This window comes from Triticum aestivum, chromosome 2B, assembly GCF_018294505.1.
Source record: "Triticum aestivum cultivar Chinese Spring chromosome 2B, IWGSC CS RefSeq v2.1, whole genome shotgun sequence".
In the NCBI taxonomy this organism is placed as follows: domain Eukaryota; kingdom Viridiplantae; phylum Streptophyta; class Magnoliopsida; order Poales; family Poaceae; genus Triticum; species Triticum aestivum.
The window spans coordinates 625,250,407-625,262,886 of record NC_057798.1 but is presented as its reverse complement, the minus strand read 5'-3'; the positions used below and the strand labels follow the sequence as shown (position 1 = coordinate 625,262,886).

General features: G+C 42.4%; 1 protein-coding gene across 1 annotated transcript; it reads left to right on the top strand.

The window, feature by feature from the left end:
* Positions 1–10,151: 10,151 nt before the first annotated feature.
* LOC123046380 (uncharacterized) lies at positions 10,152–12,079 on the top strand. The gene is made up of 3 exons (XM_044469735.1): positions 10,152–10,598; positions 10,758–10,993; positions 11,222–12,079. Exons 1-3 carry the CDS (start codon positions 10,499–10,501, stop codon positions 11,942–11,944), a joined length of 1,059 nt encoding a protein of 352 aa, XP_044325670.1. The 5' UTR covers positions 10,152–10,498; the 3' UTR covers positions 11,945–12,079.
* The last annotated feature ends 401 nt before the right edge of the window (positions 12,080–12,480 follow it).

The following is a 12,480-nucleotide window of genomic DNA, read 5'->3' as shown; positions in this document are numbered from 1 at the left end:
GTGTGTGAACATGAATGTAAAGTCGGTGAGAAGTACGTACTCCCCTAAGCTTAGGCTTTTGGCCTAAGTTGGTCTAATGCCAAGGGTATCCTGGCTAATATCCGTAATTGTAGTTGGGGTCATACTGAGATGCAGCAGCAAATCCCTCCTTAGCTGCAGCATGTTGGCGAGCCGCCTCTGCTCTCCTCTCGTGTTCAGCTGCTTCCTCCCTGGTAACAACATATCTTCTTTTTGCCTGGTAATCAAAAAGGAAAGGAGTAGGAAGAGTAACATGGACAGAGCTATGTCTGCCAAAAATTAGTCGATACTGGAGGAATTGTTCATTCCTCTTAAGAAAATGATGTTTGACCATAGCGTCATAATCTAAATAAGCAGGAGGCAACATCCTATCACCCTCTCGTGGGGCCATACCAAGATAATTGGCCACACGGGTCGCATAAATTCCTCCAAATAAATATCCAGTTCTACCATTTTTATGCAACCTACGTGCAACTATTGCCCCCAAGTTATAATCTTTATAACCTAACACAGCACTCTTGAGGACACAAAGATCAGGCACACACATATGACATGCCTCATCTTTACCATTTATGCATCTACCAATGAAGAGAGCAAAATAATGCATAGCAGGAAAATGAATGCTCCCTATGGTAGCTTGTGTGATATCCCTAGATTCTCCCACAGTAATACTAGCAAGGAAATCTCTAAATTCAGATTTGTGGGGATCATTAACACTTACCCACTGTGGGAGTTTGCAAGCAGTAGTAAAATCTTCCAGGTCCATGGTATATAATTTATCATAAATATCAAACAGGACACTATGAGAATTACGTGAAGATGAAAATTTAAACCTTCTCACGAACGAATCAGTTAGATAGTAGTACTGAGGACACTTATCTTGTATGAAGTCCTCAAGATCGGCATTACGCACATATGTATCAAATTCATCTTTAATGCCTGCATTGACCATAAATTCTTCTGACGACCATTCACAAGACCACACTTCAGCTTCCCTTGGTGGCTCATTGTCTTGCTCACGCATAGCAAGCCTGGGTCCTTTCTTTACTGAGGAACCACCTTGGTACATTTTCCTGAACATATTTCTTTTTCTGCAATATTTCTGAAATTTTAGTAACTTCAAAATAAAAGTGAATAAAACTAAACAAAATTGATAGCAACTACTCCTACAAGTGCCTAGAGCCTATATCATGCATCACAATTACTTGGAACCTCATAAATTTAACATGCAAGCTCAAGAACAGGGTCACCAAGGCAGCAAGGATTTGCAATGAATAAAGCACTATAACAAAAACTATTTGGACCAATGGAGGAGTCACATACCAAGCAACAATGTTCCAAAGCAGTTTTGTAAATCGAGCTTTGAGCAAGGAGATCGAAAATCGCAGCAAAATGAGCTAGAACTCGTGCTTGAGCTGGATGGGGATTTTTTTGGGAAGAAGATGGAGTGTGTGGGTGCTGGCATAAGTGGAGGGGGGCCACTAGGGGCCCATGAGACAGGGGGCACGCCCAAGGATGGTGGGCGCACCCTCCACTCTCGTGGCCTGGTGCTTGCCCCTCCTACATTCATTTCAGTGCCTAAAATCCTGAAATATTCCATAAAAAATCATACTAATTTTGCAGGGCATTTGGAGCACTTTTATTTTTGGGATATTTTTTATTGCACGGATAATTCAGAAAACAGACAGATAATACTATTTTTTTCTTTGTTTATTTTAAATAACAAAAAGTAAAAAGAAAGTACAGAAGGTTGTGCCTTCTAGTTTCATCCATCTCATGACCACCAAAACGAATCCACTAACAAGGTTGATCAAGTCTTGTTAACAAACTCATTCCGAATAACACGAAACTAGAGAAATTTCGAAGTGACACTAGGTTACCTCAATGGGGATATGAACATCCCCAACAATAAGAATATCACAGTTTTTCTTGACAATAGGGAGAGGAAATTCGAAACCTCCAATAATGATTGATGGAATTTTCTCAATAGAATTTATGATATGAATTTGAGGTTGTTTCCTTGGAAAATGTACCGTATGCTCATTTCCATTAACATGAAAGGTGACATTGCCTTTGTTGCAATCAATAACAGCACCTGCAGTATTTAAAAAGGGTCTACCAAGGATAATCGACATACTATCATCCTCAGGGATATCAAGAATGACAAAGTCTGTTAAGATAGTAACATTTGCGACAACAACATGCACGTCCTCACAAATGCCGACAGGTATAGTAGTTGATTTATCAGCCATTTGCAAGGATATCTCAATGGGTGTCAACTTACTTAATTCAAGTCTACGGTACAAGGAAAGAGGCATAACACTAACACCGGCTCCTAAATCACATAAAGCAGTTTTAACATAATTTCTCTTTATGGAGCAACGTATAGTGGGTACTCCAGGATCACCAAGTTTCTTAGGTATTCCACCCTTAAAGGTATAGTTGGCAAGCATGGTGGAAATCTCAGCTTCAGGTATTTTCCTCTTATTAGTGATGATATCTTTCATATACTTAGCATAAGGATTTAATTTAAGCATATCAGTTAAGCGCATGCGTAAGAAAATAGGTCTAATCATTTCAGCAAAACACTTAAAGTCCTCATCATCCTTTGTCTTGGATGGTTTCGGAGGAAAGGGCATGGGTTTCTGAACCCATGGTTCTCTTTCTCTACCATGCTTCCTAGCAACAAAATCTCTCTTATCATAATGTTGGTTTCTTGATTGTGGGTTATCAAGACTAATAGCAGGTTCAGTTTCTTTATCATTGTTATTACTAGGTTGAGCATCTATATGAACATCATTATTAGCATTATCATCAGGTTCATGTTCATCTCTGGATTGTGTTTTAGCATCAGAGATAGAAGTATTATTAGGATTCTTAGGTGTTTCTACATTAGGTTCACTAGAAGCATGCAAAGTCCTATCATTTTTCTTTTTCCGCTTCTTAGAAGAACTAGGAGCATCTAGATTATTATTCTGAGAATCTTGTTCAATTCTCTTAGGGTGGCCTTCAGGATACAAAAGTTCCTGAGTCATTTTACCAGTTCTAGTAGCCACTCTAACAGCAAAGTCATGTTCATTATTTAGTTCCTCTAGCAATTTATTCTGAGCCTTAAGTACTTGTTCAGATTGAGTAGCAACCATAGAAGCATGTTTACTAGTGAGTTTAAGCTCACCTTTGACTCTAGCTATATAATCATTGAAGCGTGCTATCATATAAGCATTATTCTTCAATTGTCTACCAACATAATCATTGAAATTGGCTTGTCTATTCATGAAATCATCAAATTCATCTAAGCATGGACTTTGAAATTTAGTGGATGGGATTTCATCCTTATCATATCTATAGAGAGAATTTACCTTTATTACCTGTGTCGAGTTATCAAGACGATGTGATTCTTCAACATGCGGTATATTAAGACCATGTATTTCTTCAATAGGTGGTAAATTCTTAACATCTTTAGCTTTAATTCCTTTCTCTTTCATTGATTTCTTTGCCTCTTGCATATCTTCAGGACTGAGAAATAGAACACCTCTCTTCTTCAGAGTAGGTTTAGGAATAGGCTCAGTGGTTGGCTCAATTGGTTCAGGAATTGCCTCAGGAATTGGCTCAGGATTTGGCTCAGGAAGAGTCCAATTATTCTCATTAGTCAACATATTGTTCAATAATAGTTCAGCTTCGTCGACTGTTCTTTCGTTGAAAACACAACCAGCACAACTATCCAAGTGGTCCTTGGAAGCATCGGTTAGTCCATTATAGAAGATATCAAGTATTTCATTTTTCTTAAGTGGATGATCAGGAAAAGCATTAAGTAATCGGAGAAGCCTCCCCCAAGCATGTGGGAGACTCTCTTCTTCGATTTGCACAAAATTATATATTTCCCGCAAGGCAGCTTGTTTCTTATGAGCAGGAAAATATTTGCAGAGAAGTAATAAATCATATCTTGGGGACTATGCACACAACCAGGATCAAGAGAATTAAACCAAGTCTTAGCATCACCCTTTAATGAGAACGGATATATCTTAAGTATGTAATAATAGCGGGACATCTCATCATTAGTAAACAGAGTGGCTATATCATTTAACTTGGTAAGATGTGCCACAACAGTTTCAGCTTCAGTGCTATAGAAAGGATCGGATTCAACTAAAGTAATAATCTCAGGATCAATAGAGAATTGATATTCCTTATCAGTAACAAAGATAGGTGAAGTGGCAAAAGCAGGGTCATGTTTCATTCTAGCATTTAAAGTCTTTTGTTTCAGCTTAGCTAACAATTTCTTAAGATCTGATCTATCATTGCAAGCAAGAAAATCTCTAGCAGTTTCTTCATCCATAACATAACCCTCAAGAACAATAGGAAATTTATAATCATTCGAAGAACCTTCATCATCACTATCATCAATAATTTCATTCTCTATAGCCTTAGTAAGTTGTTCATCAAGAAATTCACCTAATGGCATAGTAGTATCAAGCATAGAAGTAGTTTCATCATAAGTATCATGCATAGCAGAAGTGGCATCATCAATAACATGCGACATATTAGAATTCATAGCAGTAGCAGGTTTAGGTGTCGCAGGCTTATTCATAACAGAAGGAGAATCTAGTGAAGAGCTAGATGGCAGTTCCTTACCTCCCCTCGTAGTTGAGGGATAGATTTTAGTTTTTGCGTCTTTCAAGTTCTTCATAGTGATCAACAGATTTAAATCCCAAGTGACTCAGAGAATAGAGCTATGCTCCCCGGCAACGGCGCCAGAAATTAGTCTTGATGACCCACAAGTGTAGGGGATCGCAAAGTTTTCGAGGTTAGAGTATTCAACCCAATTTTATTGATTCGACACAAGGGGAGCCAAAGAATATTCTTGAGTATTAGCAGTTGAGTTATCAATTCAACCACACCTGGATAACTTAGTATCTACAACAAGGTATTTAGTAGCAAAGTAATATGATAGTAATGGTAATAGTAGTAAAGATAAAGATAGCAAAAAGTAATATTTTTGGGTTTTGTAGTGATTGTAACAGTAGCAACGAAAAAGTAAATAGGCGAAGCACAAGATGTGAAAAGCTCGTAGGCAATGGATCCGTGATGGATAATTAGGTCGGATGTGATTCCTCATGTAATAGCTGTAACATAGGGTGACACAGAACTAGCTCCACTTCATCAATGTAATGTAGGCATGTATTCCGAATATAATCATACGTGCTTATGGAAAAGAACTTGCATGACATCTTTTGTCCTACCCTCCCGTGGTAGCGGGGTCCTAGCGAAAACTAAGGGATATTAATGCCTCCTTTTAATAGAGAACCAGACCAAAGCATTAACACATAGTGAATACATGAACTCCTCAAACTACAGTCATCACTGAGAAGTATCCCGATTATTGTCACTTCGGGGTTGTCGGATCATAACACATAGTAGGTGACTATAGACTTGCAAGATAGGATCAAGAACACACATATATTCATGAAAACATAATAGGTTCAGATCTGAAATCATGGCACTCGGGCCCTAGTGACAAGCATTAAGCATAGAAAAGTCATAGCAACATTAATCTTAGAACATAGTGGATATAGGGATCAAACCCTAACAAAACTAACTTGATTACATGGTAAATCTCATCCAACCCATCACCGTCCAGCAAGCCTACGATGGAATTACTCACGCACGGTGGTGAGCATCATGAAATTGGTGATGGAGGATGGTTGATGATGATGACGATGATGAATCCCCCTCTCCGGAGCCCTGAACGGACTCTAGATCAGCCCTCTCGAGAGATATTAGGGCTTGGCGGCGGCTCTGTATCGTAAAACGCGATGAAACTTCCTCTCTGATTTTTTTCTCTGCTAGACAGAATATATGGAGTTGGAGTTGAGGTCGGCGGAGCTGCAGGGGGCCCACGAGATAAGGGGGCACGCCCAGAGGGGGTGGGCGTGCCCCCACCCTCGTGGACAGGGTGTGGGCCCCCTGGTCTTGATTCTTTCGCCAGTATTTTTATATTTCCTGAAACTTGTCTCCGAGGATTTTCAGGTCATTCCGAGAACTTTTGTTTTCTACACATGAAACAACATCATGGTAATTCTACTGAAAACAACATCAGTCCGGGTTAGTTTCATTCAAATCATGCAAGTTAGAGTCCAAAACAAGGGTAAAAGTGTTTGGAAAGGTAGATACGTTGAGACGTATCATCATCTTGCCAACTATTGCTTCTATGACTATTGCTACCGCTTAGTGATAAAGTAAAGCAATTACAGGGCGATTGCATTGCATACAATAAAGCGACAACCATATGGCTCCTGCCAGTTGCCGATAACTTTGTTACAAAACATGATCATCTCATACAATAAAATTTAGCATCATGTCTTGACCATATCACATCACAACATGCCCTGCAAAACACAAGTTAGACGTCCTCTACTTTGTTGTTGCAAGTTTTATGTGGCTGCTACGGGCTGAGCAAGAACCATTCTTACCTACGCATCAAAACCACAACGGTACTTCGTCAAGTTAGTGCTGTTTTAACCTTCTCAAGGATCGGGCGTAGCCACACTCGGTTCAACTAAAGTTGGAGAAACTGACACCCGCCAGCCACCTATGTGCAAAGCACGTCAGTAGAACTAGTCTCGCGTAAGTGTACGCGTAATGTCGGTTCAGGCCGCTTCATCCAACAATACCGCAGAACCAAAGTATGACATGCTGGTAAGAAGTATGACTTGTATTGCCCACAACTCACTTGTGTTCTTCTCGTGCATATAACATCTACGCATAAAACCTGGCTCGGATGCCACTGTTGGGGAACGTAGTAATTTCAAAATTTTCCTACGCATATACAGGATCATGGTGATGCATAGCAATGAGAGGGGAGAGTGTTGTCCACGCACCCTCGTAGACCGAAAGCGGAAGCGTAGCACAACGCAGTTGATGTAGTCGTACGTCGTCACGATCCAACCAATCAAGTACCGAACACACGGCGCCTCCGAGTTCAGCACACGTTCAGCTTGATGACGTCCCTCGAACTCCCATCCAGCCGAGCTTCGAGGGAGAGTTTCGTTAGCAAGACGGCATGGTGACGATGATGATGTTCTACCAACGCAGGGCTTCGCCTAAGCACCGCTACGATATTATCGAGGTGGAATGTGGTGGAGGGTGCACCGCACGCGGCTAATAGATCTCAAGGATCAATTGTTGTGTCTATGGGGTGCCCCTTTCCTCAGTATATAAAGGAGGAGAGGAGGGGAGGGGCCGGCCCTCTCTATGGCACGCCCTGGGGAGTCCTACTCCCACCGGGAGTAGGATTCCGCCCCTTCCATGTAGTAGGAGTAGGAGTCAAGGAAAGGGAAAAGAGAAGAGAAGGAAGGAGGGGGCGCAGCCCCTCCCCCTAGTCCAATTTGGACTTGGCATTGGGGGGGGGCTGCCTCTCTCTCTTTCCCTTAAAGCCCAATAAGGCCCATATACTCCCCGGCGAATTCCCGTAACTCTTCGGTACTCCGATAAATACCCGAACCACTCGGAGCCTTTCCGATGTCCGAATATAGTCGTCCAATATATCGATCTTTACGTCTCAACCATTTCGAGACTCCTCGTCCATGATCTCATCCGGGACTCCGAACTACCTTCGGTACATCAAAACACATAACTCATAATATAAATCGTCATCGAACTTTAAGCGTGCAGACCCTACGGGTTCGAGAACTATGTAGACATGACTGAGACACATCTCCGATCAATAACCAATAGCGGAACCTAGATGCTCATATTGGCTCCCACATATTCTACGAAGATCTTTATCGGTCAAACCGCATAACAACATACGTTGTTCCCTTTGTCATCGGTATATTACTTGCCCGAGATTCGATCGTCGGTATATCAATACCTAGTTCAATCTCGTTACCGGTAAGTCTCTTTACTCGTTATGTAATGCATCATCCCGCAACTAACTCATTAGTCACATTGCTTGCAAGCCTTATAGTGAGGTGCATTACCGAGAGGGCCCAGAGATACCTCTCCGACAATCGGAATGACAAATCCTAATCTCGAAATACACCAACTCAACAAGTACCTTCGGAGGCACCTGTAGAGCACCTTTATAATCACCCAGTTACGTTGTGACGTTTGGTAGCACACAAAGTGTTCCTCCGGTAAACGGGAGTTGCATAATCTCATAGTCATAGGAACATGTAAAAGTCATGAAGAAAGCAATAGCAACATACTAAATGATCAAGTGCTAAGATAACGGAATGGGTCAAGTCAATCACATCATTCTCCTAATGATGTGATCCCGTTAATCAAATGACAACACATGCCTATGGCTAGGAAACTTAGCCATCTTTGATTTAACGAGCTAGTCAAGTAGAGGCATACTAGTGACACTTTGTTTGTCTATGTATTCACACATGTACTAAGTTTCCGGTTAATACAATTTTAGCATGAATAATAAACATTTATCATGAAATAAGAAAATAATAATAACTTTTTTATTGCCTCTAGGGCATATTTTCTTCAGTGCAAACTGGGCCGGCCTGGTAGCACGCAGGAACGGCACGGCCCAGGCACGACACGACCCGATTAAACGGGCCAGGCACGGCACACGGCACGCCATGAGCCATGCCTGGGCCTGGAGGCTGGGCACACGGGCCGACACGACACGACCCGTTTAACTTTTTTTGAAATATATAAATATATATGTCATATATAAATACCCAATACTTTAATATGTTCAATAATTTTGTAGTGCATGCGTACATTTGTAGTGCTCTAATATGTATTTTTTATATTTTTGTAATACTTCACCGTATTTTTTACATTTTTTTGGCTTTCCCCCTGTTTTTCAAGGTATTTCGGAGGGAAAATAATCAAACCGACACGGGCTGGCGTGCCTAAGCGTGCCACGGGACGGCCCACTTAACTCCCGTGCCGTGCTTGGGCTGCTGCCTGCAGCACGTGGGCCGGGACGGCATGACCCGACTATTAATCGTGCCCTGGCGGGCCGTGCCAGGCCGGCCCGTTTGGCCAGCTCTGGTGGTGACTGGCTCTGAATACCAGATGTTAGGGAACTAGATGTCTCTCTTGATTACAAGCCCGAATTACAGTAGGTAGCCCTGATTACAAGCACGAAGTAGGATATAGGAAGAGGGAAGCGAGAGGAAGAAGAAGAGAACCGCCGTCGCTGGGTTCGTGATCCTCCGCAGATTGTCGGCCCCAACTTTTCTCAGTCAAGTTCCTCCTCCACCCGAGTTACCCCTACCGACCTCTTCCTCCTCCACCCGAACTCCCCCCAACCGACCTCCTTCCATGCTCCTCACTGGACATCCTCCCCCGTGCCCCCACCCTCTACCCCATGGATAGATCGAGGACTTGGCTGTCGGGAATAGGTCTCCTCTAGTGGATCTGGTAGGTGGCAATGGTTAAGGGACAAAACGGACTTTGATCGAGAGAAATGGGCGAAGAGAAGAGAGAGACAGAGAATGAGGAGTTAGGAGAAAGAAATGGCCGTGGTAGCCTTATCCTGAACTCTTCGGTCTTGTGTTGGCGAAGACCACTCTTCGGTGTACGCACATCCGAAGTTAATCTCTTCAGCCCACTAGCCACCAAAGATTATCCTTTGGCCCAGATCGGCATGTATCCAGCCCACACAGGACCGAAATGCCCTCTTCGGCCTAAGCAAGGCTGGCAGGGCATATATTTGAAAATTTCCAAATTAGGTCATACATTATCGGAATTTGTTAAAAAATATTTAAATTTTTTTAATATAGTAATATTATCATTTGATAGGCTCTACACTCCTTTATACACACCCGGTACTCATTGTCAGGAAAACAAGCACGACAACTGACAACCAAATGTCATGCATTAAACGACCTCCTGATGAAATGTAGGTAACCAAACTAGTTGCAATTTTTTTGCTTATATTTAAAGGGCCCAGCTGAGCCGAACAACGAATGCAAATACAAATATCACAAGGCAAACAACAAGCCCAAAGTGAGAAAAAAGAGAGCAGCTGGTTTGCTGGCTCCCTCTTGTAGCACGCGGCAGCAGCGTGGACTGGCTGGAAGTGTATGTGTCGGGCTCTACTGGGCCGGGCTAAGACAGATGCAATATAGTGCACCCCACACCCACCGGCCTCTCCGTTTCATCGAAACCCTAAGCAAGACATTCCCCTCCTCGAAATCGAAAAGAAAAGAGAATGGCGGCGGCGGGTGGCGGCGGAAAGACGAGGAGCAGAGAGCCGTCTCCTGAGATGGAAGGAGAGACGGAGCTGGAAGCGGAGGCGAAGGGAAATAGAGGCGGAGGAAAGGTGAGGATCATCGAGGCACCACCCAGGATCTCCATGGAGGCTGTGAATGGAGCCATGGGGAGCGACGAGTTGCCGGAGAGGATTTCCACTTCAGAAGATACAGAATTAGAGATTGAGCAAGCCAAGGAGATGGGAGAGGAAGCCGAGGAGAGGGATGAGGTGGCAAAATTGTAGATTGAGGAAGCTGAGGGGATGGAGGAGAAGATGCAGACTGGGATGTTCTTTAATATCTACTGTCGCGCCCTGGAATCGAATTTGTCCAGGTTGTTCAGCAGTCCCTGCAAAGATGCGAGTGAGTAAACATTTTCTCTGCTCATTGTACCTTAGTTGCTTTTCTTCCTTCATGTTGCATGTCTCAAGGAAGCAAATTAGTTCATTCTGTTAAGGAAGGGATTTACTTCACTTGTGGTGGCCGAATGAATTATCTGAATCTTATTTTCGATGACTGCAGCTTCATTGAGTCCTATGCACTTCACACACAGTACAATGGACCGCACCTCTTATGCTGAATTCGCCACCAGCACTCTGCAAATATACTCCATTAAAGTCATAGAAATAAAGGGGACTCCTGAGTTGAAGTGGCCACTTCGTGTGTATGGCATGGTTGCTGCCCGAGATACCGTGGATCACAATCGCAACATTCTCTTCTTGCGTCAAAGGAATGACTGGCAGATACTCAATCCAGAGGTCTGTATCGTATTTTTCTGTTTTATGTTTCTGGTCCATTGATTTGTTATGAACAGATGCATTTAGAAATAAGCATGTAGTTAAGTTGGCAACTAAACTGCTACTTAGCAAAACTGTTGCACTCACTCAAAAGGTTGTACTTAATTTTCTCCTGAAAAACTTCCGCACAGTTTCTCTTTTTTCTTGCATCTCTGTTTTGTCAACTATGATTATAATTGACAAATGCAGAATCCTTTTTTGCAATTGACTGGCCCGTCTCGTGCAATTGCGGCTATAGATCCTGTTGACTTTGACATTAAACTCAAAGTAAAGGGCATGATGAAGTCAAAAGATAGAGTGCTCATGCATCAGACCTCCAAGTACAGCTGTAATGAGGCCATTCTGTTGGATGACTCCTACAGAATTGTGTTACGGTGTGCGAAACTGGAGAAGACAGTGCAAGCAACTATAGTCGGTGTCCGTGTTATTAATTGGAGAAAGAGGAAATGGCCTTTTAGACATGGTGGTCTAGTTATTGCCAAGGCACATTCTAAGCCCGTTAAACCTGAGAATGAGGTCCTGCTACAAGATCAAGTGATGGATAACATTTCAGATGGTTACTTTGAAGGTGAAGTTTTTTGTGTTGGCGACAGATCTTCGACGCTGAAACATGAAGATGAGGTTGTGCTTCAAGGTCAAGTGACAGCTAACAATTGGGATGGTTGTCTTGATCTGTCAAGGCATGTTGTTTCCGTAGAGTTAGATGGAAAGCTCGAAGTCATCATCCATGCCCTGTCTTCAAATGGTTTTGTTACTAAACATGGTCATGTCTTCTTCCCAGCCCAGGAAAGCAAAATAAGTCGGGACATATGTGATCTTGCCTCCTATAAGGTGGAAGTCACCGTTGCTTGGTCCCTTCTTGTTCGAGACAAGCAGTTTATCTCGAGGGAGGGATGTATGGATGATGACTAGGCCTGAACTTTATATAAATTAAATACAATTAGCCATTTAAAGCTGTCAGCTCTATCCATTGTCTTAACGGCTTTATATCTAATGCTATGTTAAACTATTAGTGTATTGGTTGTCAGTGATTTTACTTAAATTGTCTACTACACCCTTCGTTTTTATATATACTAAGGCTGGTCATAGTGGGGAGTAACTTATAAATGTGATGCATATGACACTAGTCTAAGTTACTACATTCATAGTGCAAAGTAACATACTCCCTCCGTCTAGGTGTGTAAGTCATCTTACAAAACCAAATAATCCCAAAATACTAAGGCACGGTGCATTAACTTCTTCCTCGTTTCTTGTTTCTTCACATATCAACCAATAAGAGACAAGGGGTGTGCATGCTTTCAATGACTTGAGACTACCAAACACGACATGCAGTGGTTAGTTCATTGCATGCAATGCTATTAATTAGCAACTGAACATTAATGTCTCTCGTTTTCCCCTCTTTGGTCACGGTGCACAACCTAAGATGACTTAATCACCTAGACGAAGGG